Source organism: Copadichromis virginalis, linkage group LG9 (genome assembly GCF_057382275.1).
Source record: "Copadichromis virginalis isolate Kocher_CV1m ecotype Utaka linkage group LG9, C_Virginalis_male_GT1.1, whole genome shotgun sequence".
Classification (NCBI taxonomy): Eukaryota; Metazoa; Chordata; class Actinopteri; order Cichliformes; family Cichlidae; genus Copadichromis; species Copadichromis virginalis.
Genome location: NC_140626.1, coordinates 23,152,005 through 23,167,424, shown reverse-complemented (window position 1 = coordinate 23,167,424; position 15,420 = coordinate 23,152,005). Strand labels below are relative to the sequence as shown.

The window sequence follows — 15,420 nt, the reverse complement described above, 5'->3', positions numbered from 1 at the left end:
CCTTCCTTGATCTGCTCACTCCGTTTTTCAGGATGTTAAAATGCATGGCCATACAGAACTTTGTCTTTTATGTTTTCCTACTCTCGCATTCTGCCTTTTACTTTCTCCATTCATGCACTCTTCTGTTGCCCTTATTTGCCCCCCTCCCGCCCAAAAAACCCCGCACACACATACACATGCTTTCGTCTATTCTCTCCGGCTTGTCTCTCCATTTCTTTCCTCGGGCCTAAATTTGCAGCTCAGCTCAATGCATGAAAATGCATGAAATCTGAAACACTTTTATCTTTTCCCAGAAAAGTGAAGCATGATCGGGTCCCTGTGTGCATGTGTCCCTGTGTATTTTTGAGCGCGTGTGGCCACCATGCTTAGGAAGTAGAGTGGTTTTCTCTTAATTTTTTGTCTGCTGACCTCTGATCTCATAGTAGCACCACACTTTTTCTTTGTAAATAGGATATATTCAGACATTTACAACCATATACCCACCAATCCTGCTATGACCAATGCAATTATAATGTTAACAGCTGTAATAATGTAGTTCCATGCTGCAAGGTGTCATTAATGCTCCACAAACACAAACCAGTCAGGTTTTTACACTGAACAAAGAAATAATTATATTGAAAGTAAATGTAAGTTGTGCATAAGTAATTTTAATTACTTCACAATTTCCTGGTAATTTAGTGGAAAAACAAATAATATTTTCTGAGCTTACAATGTAAGTACTTTCTGGGGTGAGGGCTGTATTATGGAGTGTTTTACTAGAAGGGAGACACATATTATACTGTAAGTAATCTTAAGTACAACATAAGTTAAAAAGGATGATTAAATAATAAAAAATTCATCAACATAATGAAGATTAATTAACAATGTAACAAAATAAAGCTGTAAAAAGGCTAAATTAATCCACTTAATAATAAGGCTTGTGCCCTGAAAAGTACAGCGTATTTTCTGTAAAATTACCAGGAAATTATGCAATACTTAAGTAATTGTAACTGCATAAGTAATTTTAATTACTTCAATTTACTTACATACTTAAATTTTGCTTCCTGTAAAAATCTGACTTGTTATACCTTTATTCTAAATTACCTGCCTTTAAGAATTTGCATTTCAATATAATTACATCGTAATTTGAATTACAGGGGAATTAAGCCCTTAAACCCCAGCCATATAATTATAAATATTGTAAATATTTCAGTGCATTCAACCACAACCACAGAGGATTAGATGGTATGTGATGAGTCTGAAAAATGTTTATGATTATATCAAGAATAAATTCAACAAGAGATCAAAGCTCAGGGGAATGAGATGAACGAGTCTGGGTCGCTGTGACCCTGATTAGTCTCTCTCCATCTCTCTCTCTCTAAATCACAATGACGCATGCAAGCAAACAAATGCAGATTTTGTGCAGAAAAACAGAAACATGGAGGAGCGGCTCACACCAGATGATGCATGAAGTTTGACACATTAGAGGTGGGGCTGTTGTAAACAGTCCTACCTGAAGGAAGTAGCAAGTGCGTCCCTGCTCGGCTTTCACCAGAGCTTTGTCTAGGTTGACTGAGGCCTTCTGGTAGACTTCTCTTGCTCTGCTCACCGTCAGAGTAGAAGACCATGAGCTCTTCTTCAGCTGAACTTGGGCATCGAGTGCACTCGTCAGCGGCAGCCCTCCACCGCTGCCCCCCGAACACGTTGAGCACTTCACATCGTTGTTGCTACGTGACGTCTTGAGAGACTGGGCGCTGATAGTGTTATAGGACTCCATGAAATACTGCGACTGGGATTTTTCTGGATGACGCCCCATAGTCATGACCCCAGAGGGCAGGCCTCCACTGTTGCTCGCATGTTGATGATGGTAGAGGCACACTTCCCGGTCAAGCGTGTCATCTGAGCTCCAGTAGCCTGAGATGGCAGAGCGCATCTTAGGCTCCGACTTGGAGCGGTCTTTGCTCTTACTGCGCTTGCTGTGCTTTAAGGTGCCAGAGGATGATGGTGGATCATCAGGACTGGATTTGCTGCCATTCATCCTCCCACTTCCTCCTCCACCAGACCCTGAGGGCCCCTCCAGGGAGTGTGACTTGGTGAAAAGCTTCTGGACAGAGTGAACAAGGTGGCGGATTCGACCGGGGCTGTCACTGCGTTGATGCTCCACAGCAGTGCGCTTATACTGCAGTGTGTGGTAGCCTTCACGCCGCAATGGTGCCTGGCTCTCAAACTGCTCTAGCAGGTTAGAGGGGATGCGATTGTTGTTTCCTCCTCCACCTCCCTTACTGCTCGGCCCGGTGTAAGGCACCAAAGCACCACACTCCTCCTTTAGCTCATGGTGAGAGCTGTACTGTCTGCGAGGGAAAGTGCAGCTGGCCAGATCAGGATAGGTACTGCACTCAGACTGGAAGGAGTTCCTTTGGGTATAGCAAGGGTGGTCAGCAGGATGAGAATCCCCAGAGTTTAGGAAGCAGGACCGACGATCTGAGTGTCCCAGGGTCATCGAGTCGTAAGAAGGGTCGCAGGTCACTGTGTGATGGTGACTGCGACTGCTGGACAGACCTTTCATTGTCATCGTGGCCAGGTCTTCAACTGCTGCTGCAGGAAGTCTGCAAAGGCCCAGAAACTAGCTCTGCAAAGAAATACACAGCCATGGGGAAGAACAGACAAACAAACAAGAACAGAGAGAGACAGAAAACAGAATTATAAATATCTATTTGCATACACTTAAAAGCTCAATTTAATGTTTTCATCCGATTTTATTTGAGGAAGATGATTTTTGGCCGTCCTTCACAGCTGAGAAAATCTGATGTTGACAGGCCTTGGACCTATCCTTGCCTCAGTCTTTGATTTTTGCCCTTCAAAACTTCAAAAGGAGGATTTCTAAATATAGCAGCCATTTGGCATGTTGTCCCAGACACCCAGATCTGTCCTCAAGCCTCTTCCTCCATTTCTCTGTTTAGTCTACTACATTTCAGTGAACAAAAAAATGACAGTGAATCAAGGAAACAGAGAACTAAAGCAAGAAAAGGTAGCAAGGAGAGATCAAATCTATTTCAAGTGTGTGCTAAATTTGTTCAAGGCTACTGTAAAATGAAACTTCAATGGAAGTCAAAGATACAAGAAATCAGGGATGGTAATGCAGCGACTTTACCACAACTGTCCCCTGTCTCACAAATTTAATCCAGTGCTTTCATGTTTGGGTAGCACTAAAACAAAAAAGAAAACATATCTAGTTTTGTTTTACAGCTTACCTGCTCGCTGAGTAAATATGCACATCCCCACACCCACAAATACAATCAGTGATCACATACCCCCTCTATACCTCTAGGTCTTCTAGGGGGGAAACCAATTGGCCAGTAAAACCCAGCTGACAGCTTCTGGGCTGGTTGAGGCGACTGCAATAAACGGCCTTGCCCTTACAGGGTGACTACAAAAGAGCGGCATACATCAGCATCCTTAAAGTGCCTTCCTTACCCATGTGGGGCTGTGGCTGGCTGGTCGGTGAATCCACACTGTTTCCAGTGGACTGGAGGTATAGCTAACAAGACAATAATCGGAGCCCACGCACCTCAGGGTAGCACAGCGACAGCAGTGAGGCTTAGCCTCAGCAGGCAATTCATTACACTGATTTACAATGCAGTACCAAAGGCCACTAAGGTATATTTTATTTTTAAAAAATGGGAAAAAAAGGGTTGGGAGTTAGGGTGGGAGAAATGAACATAGGACAAAAAAAATGATGGAGAAGCAGAATTAAATATCATGGCAAGCGTTTACTTCCCTTGAGGACATGGTGTTGGGTGCATGTGAGGTGCAGTTAAGTGAATGGCTGTACTGTTGAAAGATTTATTATTTTCTTTGACTGTAAACTAGGTGCTACATTAATTGAAAAACTAGGGGAATAATTCATGCAATTTCCTTGTCTCCGCTAAACCAGAGGATTAAATCATTCAGGGAGAGAATTAAGCAAATAGATTTCTCTTATTGTATGAGTGAAAATGGAAAATCCACAGTGGTCAGTCCCCACCCCCACCCACCATCCGCAACGCACTCACAAGAGTGAATTCACATGCGGCACCCACCGCATACAACAAAGACGTGCACAGTGTCCGCTTCTTGCAGAGCACTTAAAAAGTGGGCTGTGTCCAACTAAAGGTATTCATTGCAGTTGACAGAGATCTCTTCTGTTGGCCACTGAAGCACAGAATGTGACCTAAATAAAAGGCCCTCGCGGTGATCCACAGCAGCGTGTTTGTGGCACAGCTGTCTGCAGAGCTGCGCTAAAGCTGAAAAGCTGAAGTTGGGTCATGTTGGCTATCTGCCTGCTAGCAACAAATACCCATGCGCACACACACACGCACACAGACACACACAAATGCGTTAACCTGACAGACTGCATATACATGCAGAATTTTGATGCTGCTCGCTCGTAAAGAGCAGTTTATCAACAACACAAAGGACCTGGTTGTAACGGGTTTGTCAGGTATGGCCTTCAGTTATAAGCGCTCAAAGACACCTGTGGTTATGTATTATGCTGTATGTCCACTGGAGGTGACTGACCCAGTTAAGTCTACCTGTCTGGGTAACCAACCACAATTTTGTGTGCCAGGAGTTAATTATAGTGTCAACTGAACTGTGGAAAAGGGGTCTTTATGGCCACACGGTTTCATAGCACATGTAGCTTCGCTTTTATTTTTGCACACACTAAAAGACGGTAGTAACCAAAGTGCAAGCTCCTTCATCACTCCTCACAGTGTGCAAATATTACATAACAGATGTTCTGCTGCTCTAATTACAGGACCAGTAATCATCAATATGTAAAGAAACGTAAAGCTTGATGAAGGCTTAGCTATGAGTGTAGAGCTGCTGCTTTGGGTCTTCCAGTGAGAAGGGGTGCTTAAAATCATGGCTTCCACAGTACGAAAAGCAACAAGCAAACAAAAGAACATCAAGAAATTTGAGAGAACTTGTTCCTTCTACTTTGTGTAAACAGCCTCTAAAAACCACAGAGAGTTCATTGCATTTAAAGTGATTGCTGAACAGCAAGGTGTGCAAACAAAATGCAGGAGTAGATAAAACAAGCCAGGCTATGAATGTTCATGCTCATTAACACCTGTGCTTCATCAGCACAGCGGGAAAAAAATCTATTTGGATGCCAGCTTTCTTTGGGGTTAGATGAGATGAATGTAAAATAGATTTTTCCTCATCATCTAACAGCGTAAGCAGGCAAGGACGCAGCGTCACAGTGGCAAAATCTACTCTTAATCTTCTTCTACCTCACCATTAGTGAGTCACACTTAAACAAATAAAAAAAAAGTGGCATGGAAATGCAAAGCAGCACTGACTTACAGCACACCATCTTAGGAAGTGTTGGAATCAATAAGCATTAGAGTGAGAAGACTACTGCAGCTTCTGCTGGTGAAAAAATACAAAGCCGCTGTACAGACAGCAGACAGTCTATCTTCCTCAATCAACACTGAAAACTAGTTGCTGGAGCTCGGGGTTTAGAGAGCCTCCATGAAGCCTTTAGAGGCTGCAAGGCTACAGAAAGTCTTCACTTCTCTCTTGAGCCTGGGTAATGCTGTCTCCAAAGAAAAAAAAGAACATTACCAATCTCCTCTTCACAGGAGATCAAATCACCACAGCAAATCTGGCTCATACGTGTGTGTTTGTGTGTGTGCGTCTATGTGTCTGTGCTTGTTTCTAATCAAAAGAAAGGGTTCAGCGCTTTACCTCCAGTTTCCAAGTCCAGTAAAGTTCTCCTTCGATCGTGCAAATGTTTGCAGTTAGGCATACTGCATAATATTACTGACCAGACAGGACGTAAAGGTGAAGATGCTATAGACACAAAGGATATATTTTTTATTGCTTTCCATGTGTAAGACATAAAAGGGCAATAAGTCTTTACCCATGTGATTCTCAACCGCAATGTATGTCTGTGTAGGTTCTCAGTCATCCAGGTCATGGTAATCTAAGGAGCTTGGAAAGAAAAGCAGTGGGACTTCTTTAAGTTTCTTGAAGACGCTTCACTCTCATCCAAGAAGCTTCATCAGTTCTAAGACCAAATGGTGGAGAGACCCAGGTATGTAAGCCCTAGTAGGAGTTGTCCCTTATGACGATGGTTGACCCACTATTGATTATGTGACTCATTACATGAGACAACATGTGAAAAAGTGTAACGCTGACCCTAGATGTGTCAGTTGATCCCAATTACTGCAGTGTACATGCTTCTCAAAAAGACAAATATTTACTCCTACATGCCAAATGATTCAGAATTCAATATGTTTATGACAAAATAGGCAAATAAGAGTTTCTTGACATTTCAAATAAGACATATTTGTCTCCCAATACTTTGATTACCTGCATGCATACTTACATGTTGCAAAGGTAAGGCGATACTGTACACTGCGCTCTGGATTTTCATAAAAATTTGAATGCAAAATACGTATTTGTTTTGGTTTAATGGGCTATCCTGCTCTGCTCTTTTTTCAGGTCAGTATTCGTGCACGTATGACCTGGTGTGCCTACATATGAAGCCATGCGAATAGCTTTGGTTTCATTTTTCTGGTTTTAACATATGTTTCTGAGCTCTGAGACTTGTGCTGCCACTGCACTTCACCAGCAGACAAAAGGCTGTGATGCCTCTAGAGATGACATTTGAAAAGCTTAACTTTAATGTCAAGCAATTTAAAATAAAGTGTCTCTCTGTAAATAAAGCTCTGGTTAATTTGAACGATCCATAGATCTTGCTGGAGTTTTTAAACCGAAAAACAACATACATGGGGGCAATCGTGGCTCAAGAGTTGGGCGTTCGCCTTGTAATCGGAAGGTTGCCGGTTCGAGCCCTGGCTTGGACAGTCTCAGTCGTTGTGTCCATTAAACAGCATAAAAAGACTACAGAGGCTCATAGATGAACAATGTAATTACAGTAATGCTTTTCTGAGTGAACAGATCAACAATGAAACGGAAAGTAAAATGCTGCCTGCAAAATATCGAGTATTTTAAAAAGTACTAAATTCTCTACCTTGCCTCAAATACAAATACATACAAGGTTTATTGAGAAATTCTGTCGAGCCACTTTAGCCACACACTAACAACTTCAACAAAACTCACCCACATTTTTAAATATACTTGAAAGACACCCATGAGAGAGCTGCAGCTGGCAGTGAAACAACAGTGACAGAGAGGATATTCTCATCCTGAATGTGCAAACAGTGTCTTAGAAAAAAACAAAATCCCACAGAGAACAATGTTGTAGAACATTTTTAAGACAGCCAGGGACCCAAAAAAAAATTGAGGAAAATGGTATTTTTTTTTCTGCGATTATGTAAAAGTGGCTTTTAGGAATGCCAGGAGAGGCTGGGTACCACTAACTTTAATGTCTTGCTGTTAAAATGGCTCTTAAATGATAGATGACTGTCTTGAGTGACGGTCCTCACTGACTGCACCAAGACAACACTCTGAACAAAAGCTACACATGATTGCTTCTGGTTTATGAGATATTCTTCATTAAACGTATGTCTGCACAAGCAATATCAGACATGATAGGAGTCACACAAAAAGGTAACTTGACAGAAATAGCACACTTTCAGCATGCCATCTCATTTCCAACCCAGAACACTTGATGTTACACCAAAAGATAAGGAGGCAGTATATCTTTACCATATAAATGACAGCTTACGCAACGTGTTTCCACCGTAATTTGTGATTGTTAGTGGGCTTTATTCAAAACACTTAAGAATGAAATATGCTGCTGGCATCCTATCAAAACATTTTAAATAACTTGACAAATAAACACATATTTAAGGCACAGCTTTAAAGCGTTTTTTTCTTTTGCTTAGCCAAACAGATTCTTCTACCTTCTGATCGAGGTAGTTTCACCTGACGCATAATAAGCGTGTTTCCTTTCACTGTATTGGCTGCATTATAAACCTGCATGCCGTCATGGATGGATTGATGTTCCTGGTTTCCACAAGACAGCTCCTTTGTCACAACCAAACTAATTAGGCTGACTGTCAGGGCTCCCTCTGACAAATGGAGTGACTGTGTTGAGTTATAGCTCAGGACCCATCAGAGACAAATTCCTCTGCTGATGAGGTCTATTTGATGAAGGTAAACAAATTAACGCATGCATTAACTTTAGAAAAAGCCTGGTGTTGTTGGTGTCAGGCAGAGCTGTCATTGCAGGATGTTTAAAGAAATTCAATAACACAAGCTAATGTACACAATGCCCCAACGGAGGCAACCACGCAAGCGATTCAGAGGTCATTTTAATGTTATGTCAGGGACTGTGGATTGTGCGAGTGCATTTCTGTGTAATTTTTTGATTTGCTCATTTATATTTAATTCAACCTTTCTTCTATTTCTGAGATTTTGGAGGAACTTTAATGTTAACGGTAGCAAACTTTAAAGTCGACTTCTGTTAAAGGTGCTATAAAAATATAATAATAGTTGTTTTTCAAAGTTTAATCCTTGAATTTTTAACACTTCAAAGCCTGAACAACGTAATAGTTGCCAAAATGTTTAATTTGTTGAGAATTATTTGCGATTTATCTTTGGGTTATATGTGGGAAAAACTACACTTATACTGTGCAGCAGGGTGTTGTTCAACAGCTTTGTCCTGCAACTGTTACTCTCTTATTCTAAGTGAATTTCATCTGTTAAACATTATGAACAGAAACAACAAAAAAGATATAATATAACAATAGAAAAGTACTGTAAAGCTCCCATGCTGAACAGGATTCTTGACATTTCTCTTAAATAATGTATTCATTCAGGAAGCTTTTGGTCTTTAAAGAAAAGGGACTCGAGTAGCTCTGACACTGCTTTGCCTCCATAACGAAAGGCCATGACTCTGCTGAGATTGCAGTTGTATGGCTTCAGGTTGAATATATCATGGATATACTGTAAGAATAAAGGACAAAGATGCAGCTTCTAGATGCCACTTTCTTTTTAAAGGGTACGTTTGTAGTCAGATATGATAAAATCAGTTTTATAAGGCAGTCATGTGATCTGTAAGGGTACTTCTTCAGCTTGCTATTTGTAATTTTAACAACTTTAACAACCCCAATCTATTTTTTTAAGATCTCTACTATAAAATATCTTCTATGATGACTGTAGCATGTGTGTATATATGTAACTCTGTATGTACCCCATCTCCTCCTTAAGGGTGGGCCAATCTGAATGAAACTTGCACAAACACAGAGCAGATATTAACATCTTTATCTTTTAAAACACGTGTTATAAATTCTATTTAAATGAGTTATAAATAGATTTATAATATAAACGAATTAAACTATAAATGATTTACTATTAAATCAGCAGTTTAAGGTTAAATATTACTATGTATTATGTTTCTTAAATGTGTCTTTAACAATTAGAGGCTAAAAATGTAAGTTTATTTGGTGATTATCACTGGCTATACCAACATTATTATATTCCACGTAAACATTAAACCCAAGGTTTTGCTTTCCTTTAAAACTGAACAGATTTATGTCGCCTGACTTTGTAGCTTGTTAAGAAAAAATAGATATATATTATTGTTATATATATATGTATTCTCATTCATATATGAATTTTTTGTTAAGTGTTTAGAAACAAACAACTTTTGTCATCTGTTTTTTGTGGTTTGATGAAGACATAAAGAAGAACAAGATAAACTAACAATACAACTCTGCGCCACACACAAGCACAGTGAAAAAGCGCTGGGGGCCTGCCAAAAACTGCCCCGAGGGCAGGTTTTTCTAATAATAATACAACTCAGATTGTTTGAATATACGCAGTATATAAGCGCAATAAACCAACAGACTTATACACCAGCAATGGTAATTTATGAAATACCCTACAGGCTACATTATATCAGTGCAGAACATTAAACTTAATACAAAGCAACAACAGAGGTGCACAAACAAGAAGAACTGATTATGGGGAGTATGTGTGTTGCCCAAAAGCAATTTTAGAGGATAATAAGGCTATAAGAATAAAAGGTCACTTTGACCTGTTCCAAATAATCCACCTTCACAAACCTTGATATTATATTAGTGTGACAAATTACTATTTTCTTTCTCCTCCCTCTCTCAATTCTTTTTTTTAAATAAAGTTCAATAAAGCTATCCATAAAAAGCAGTCAAGGAAATTGGACAAGGGAGGACAGCATCGCCATGGAAACAAATGGATTTTCTGGTGGAAAACAATGTGTTTTCAGCTCAGCTAGTGACAACTCATATGTACCAACCGCTTTGGGATCATACATGCGGACAGCAACAGGAGTCACCATTTCTTGTGCTTTATATCTTCATGTGTCCCCAGGGCATGCAGGGAAACTGTGAAAAATGTGTGAACCTCAGACTTATCATCTACATTTAGAGGGAAGAATTTCTGAGTGGTGACAAAAACAGTTCTGACCTATTTATTTTTGTTCCTGAAGAAACGTCTAATTTAACATGATGAATGAATAAAAACCCAAATTATTTCACTTTTGTTTATGATTTTGCACTACAATGACCAAAACAGATCGTTTATTTATATATTTCTATGGCATGAAAAATGAAGAGCTTCAATCATTCTCCTTAATTTGCATTTTGCAACAATTCCTCTAAGTGGGACGCTGTAACATTCAAAAAGCTATTCCGAGCCTGCCAACGCACAAACTCATAAAGCAGAAGGTAAAAAGTATAGCCTGTGTCACACAATCTCACACAATAGTAATGTTTGTGCTTTTATTGTCTCTTAAGAGCTATGAAATCTGGGGCGCCTAATTCGGGACTACGTGGAAGTGGTGTAGTGATGACGGTGAAAGCTAAATCGAAACGTGGAGAGTCAGGATCTATGTGCATGTGCATCTGTGTGCATGTGCTACATAACTCTTTGTACCCTCATCCATCAAGCGCATGCATGACCCACATGTGAAAAAGTTGCTAATGCTGCTGATGTTAATGTACGCCTTGCAACTCTTTCCTCCTTGTGGCATTTTTGCTGTGTTAACACACTTGTAGCCAAACGCTGCTTCATTGTTACGGCTAATTTAAGTGATGCAAACGTTTCAGAGCAGCACATATAAACTGAAAAAGGGCATTTAAAACAAGCATTAAATGGGGGGTATATTAGACCGCCTTCTGATTTTTCTTCCTGTTATCCAACACTGTGATGCCGCATGGTGCGTGACTTCATTCATATTGTAAAAGCATTCGTGATGTGAAAAGGCATACAGACCCACATTCACTGCAGTAAAAATCAGGTTATGTGCATGCACTTTGCTTGTATGCACAGTATAGTCACTTGCTACTGTCGGGCAAGATTAGCATCACAGTATTGCCAGAGGCATGCACAGTGTCACGTGACTTTGAGCAACTGACTCTACAGTTAATTACATGTCAGAAAACAAAGCTGGCATAAAGTGCACATAGCTATGTGTTAATATGCTTTTAGCTAATATAGTACTCTGAACTTTTATTGTACGGGACTGATGCAAAAACAAAACTAATACACATGAGGCCTAATGCCAAACAATGACATGTGATTTGCCACTATTGTAATTCTATAATGAAATAACTTAAACAGATTAAAAAATCCAGGAAAAAAGCCCCTTCAAAAGCATTAATTTTAACATCTGTTTCTGTTTGGTAGGCACTTTCCATTAAGGGCTGGCAGCTGACTGAGGCCTTTTGATGAGATTACCTGTACACAGGAGTGCAGCAGTGCAACATGGGGAAAAGAATAACTTGGAAATATGTCACATATTAACTTGTTTTGTAAGCTCCAGTATATTTTTCTTTGTGTAAAGACTGTTTTTTTTGTTTGTTTGTTTTTTTTGTTTTGTGTAAAGACTGTTATCAGCTGGCCTTTGTCACTACTCCAATATTCACTGCTCTTTGTGGATTTAGCCATCTGAATTCAACAATAAGCAGATGTTTCATGAGCTATTATGACTGATTTCCAACCCCTAGACACCATAAAGCTAGCATTAGATTCCTTCACCGATTCAGCATTATCATCTTAAATATAAATGAATGACTGCTAACCTTGATTTGACCTAGTAACAGTACCTAAGATGTAACCAATCAAACACAGGAATCAAACACAGGATGAAACTGGCTATTATTTTCATGCAATCTTTAAATAACACAAAATTAGTAAACTTCAATTTGTTTTGCAATAAGTTTAACAAAAATATAGTTCAGCAACACACCAAATAGAGATCCAATGTCCACAATGTCTGATTTAAAAATTCAAAAATGAATTAGGACATTAAATGTAAGTTTTAAATTTCCAGCCTATAAAATTTCCCTTCCTCTCCTTTCCCCTCTTTCTTACACACTGATGATTTTTATTTCACTGGGAAACAAAGCAGCTGTACATTTCCCTCACACATTTTTTGTGACAACACACAGAAACAGTTTACTTTTTTTTGTTGCTTCTGAAATTTCTTGCCACTTCAAAATATTAATACTTAATGTCAGCTCCTGTTCTGTAGCTATGTAGCTGCACAAGTACTGTGACTATAACTTTACATCTGCGCAATGCAACACATCACACTGAAAGTAAAAAGGGATGTTGAGGCTGTAAGTGGGCCTTGAGATGTCATTATTTTCTTATTACAAAGCAAGTGTCTCCTTGCTGCCACTGGAAGCAAGGCCAGGATGCCGCACGGGAAAAGTTAACCCATTCAACACTAAAATGCATTAACCTGCCTATCAGATTTAATTGCTTATTAATTGAAGGTGTCAAAATGCTGCTCTGAATCTTTTAGTCCATCTTTAAGTCCTAACTGTGCAACGCCTCTAAGAAAAAGCTTGGCAATTTGTGTCTCTCCCTTGCAGTGGGTGGCATGTCACATCCAGGACACGTCAACAGATGCTTGACAGATCTGGGAGTGTGATCCAACTGAGCAAGAGGGGAGGATGGGGGGTCTAACCCACTGCCTATTCGTATGAGTGCTGGTGGATGCAAATCCAATGTGTCACATACATGCACAAGGCAAGCAATCGTAAAAACAGATACTAGCCAGTGAATAAACATGCTGGACACACACTCACACAGAGGCTAGGAGGCATTCTTCCAGCTCTCCCCTGCACACTGTGGAGAGTTGATCCTCAACCAAACATGCTGCCTGCACAGAGAGCAGGTGTCAGACCAGGTGAGTACTGTGCACTGACAGGTAGCATGTGACCTCGCATCAAAACCTGGCGGCACGGACAGGGCATGCAAATTCCCAACTAAATAGCATCCACAAGGCTCATGTCACCAAAAAAGCATCTCCTGCCAACTCAACCCTAGTCGAGACTCAGCAGCTGGCAGCTGCATAAGATAGTGGTCACCTTCATATGTCACTCTGTGCAGATGTTCAACAACATCTATAATCAATAACAAACTATTAGAACAGAACAGAACTGCACCATTTTTAAAGATGCACGATCTTATCCTCTTTGATAGAATTACTTGAGCCAATATCCTAAAAGCAAAATAACTCCCAGTTTAATAATTTGCGTGTTTTTTGTGCACATAGGGCCATCTTAATCAATATTTCTGCATACGTAAACTTCCCTTTGCACGATTCAGGGATTTTTCAGGGTCACCTCTCTACTTGCTTCAATGAGATGCATTAAGCAATGTTCAGAATATTCTGCTCTGCTCACAATGTTCTTTTCCGTTAAAGAAAGTTTCAATACAAGTAAGTGACTTGCAAATTTTAAAAAGTTATCTACTACTGCTAAACTTGAGCCAAACTACAATATTTAGTTTCAAGCGTGAGGCTGAATACCATCTATTTTCACAGATATCAGGACTACAGTATCATGTAAATCATATCACCTGATTATGCTTAGTCACTGAATTTGTTTTTTCATTTTTACAATGAGCTAAGAACACATTTATAGAAGTATTTCTTAAGTTGGTCCTTTACTGTCAAGGGTTTTTATTAGAAACAAAGCATTAAGTGTTGATAATGCTTTGCTGTTGAGTCTTTTATGAACAGCTAAATGAAGTGTGAAATGTGCAGTTCATTGAGCAAGTTAAATTAGCTTCCCATTTCATAAATTGCTTAGGTACCGACAGATAACAGCCTCCAACTTACCGGTACTGTATACTGAGGTAACAAACAAGCACATTAAACATCACTTACATTTCAGATGTTATCACGGGAGGAATCATTTTTGCAGGAAAAAGTTTAAATATGTCTTACTGTGAACTACAAAAGTGAGATGTTCAAGCTGGTTTCTACTTCTCTGTCTGACAGACAGTAGATTAAGGCTGATTTGCTGAAAGCTTCCAGAAAAGTTGTGATGCTGTGTAAAATGTAGATAAAAACATAATGCAATTAAATACAATAACATCTCTCAGTTTTTTTTCTTTGTACTATTTTCAATTAAGATTGTTGTCTAAATGAATTGCACCCTGTTTTTACTCAATGGGCTTGTATCCTTAATTTATTATGTGCACAGTGCTACTATTTAAATCATTTACTACTGATTTCTTACACTTAATCTCTCAACTAGTCTCTACTGCAGCCTACTTATGTAAGAAAAAAAGCAGCGAATCACGACTGAAGCCCCCTTGCAGAACAAATGTGCTACTTCTAATGAGACTTGAGCAGATAATCTCATCCTTGCTGTTTTCTGTTAATCTCTGAGTATCATTGACAAGCACATTTGAGTGAATGTGGCATGAAGAAAAGATCTCATTTACACACTGTTAGTGGTGTATGAAATATCCATCTGGATGTCCAGTCATTTACTCCCAAGCACTCTCCCTACTCATTGCCTTACTTATAACCTTTCCCAATTATTTGATGATTCTTCTTCCATCTTCTCCATATTCCCAACCCCAGGTGTTCATTCTGTTCTGCTGTGATTGCTAGTATCAGCATCATGGCTCTCCTCCCACTGGCCAAGATTGACTTCATCTAATTAGGTCCTCATTTGCCACATAATCTCCACAAACACAGTCTAAAGAAGCCTCTCGATGCTGGATACCAAATGTGTCATTTCCACAGGAAAACATCAAGATTTTAGCATTTTCAAAATTGTGAATTGAAAAGTGTAGCTGCACAGCAGGAATTCTTAGATATAGCCTCAGCCATCGACCCATTTCTGCTTCTGGCTACAGTTCCCCTCACTTCCTTTTCAGGCTTCCCTGGGATTCACAGTACTTTGGCTTTGAGTCTGTTGGTAAAGAACATTACTTCTTTTCAAATAGATTCATATGTTGACCCATGCCAATACAATGATATGTTTTCAAATGGTAAGCTGTGCTTGCTGTAAATCCAGCTTTTTGGCAGTATCCCCAGACCTTAGGGTTCATGGTTGGCTTGTGTACAAGAGCTGAGCCAAAAATGTCATCCCATGCATGATTCTGTATTAACCACTAAATGATGATGGACTAGTTCCTATCTAATTCAGCTGCAGAACACACTTTTTATACTGGAAAAATGAAAAAACACAAGTTTCT

At 39.6% G+C, this 15,420-nt stretch overlaps 1 protein-coding gene across 1 annotated transcript in view; it reads right to left on the bottom strand.

Moving 5' to 3' along the window:
* dlgap1b (discs, large (Drosophila) homolog-associated protein 1b) overlaps window positions 1–15,420 on the bottom strand; it is a 98,765-nt gene that overhangs the window by 42,394 nt on the left and 40,951 nt on the right. Inside the window, exon 3 of the mRNA XM_085468259.1 lies at window positions 1,493–2,608. Within this exon, the coding sequence (XP_085324385.1) occupies window positions 1,493–2,551 (1,059 nt within the window). The 5' untranslated portion in view covers window positions 2,552–2,608. The remainder of the gene's footprint in view (window positions 1–1,492; window positions 2,609–15,420) is intronic.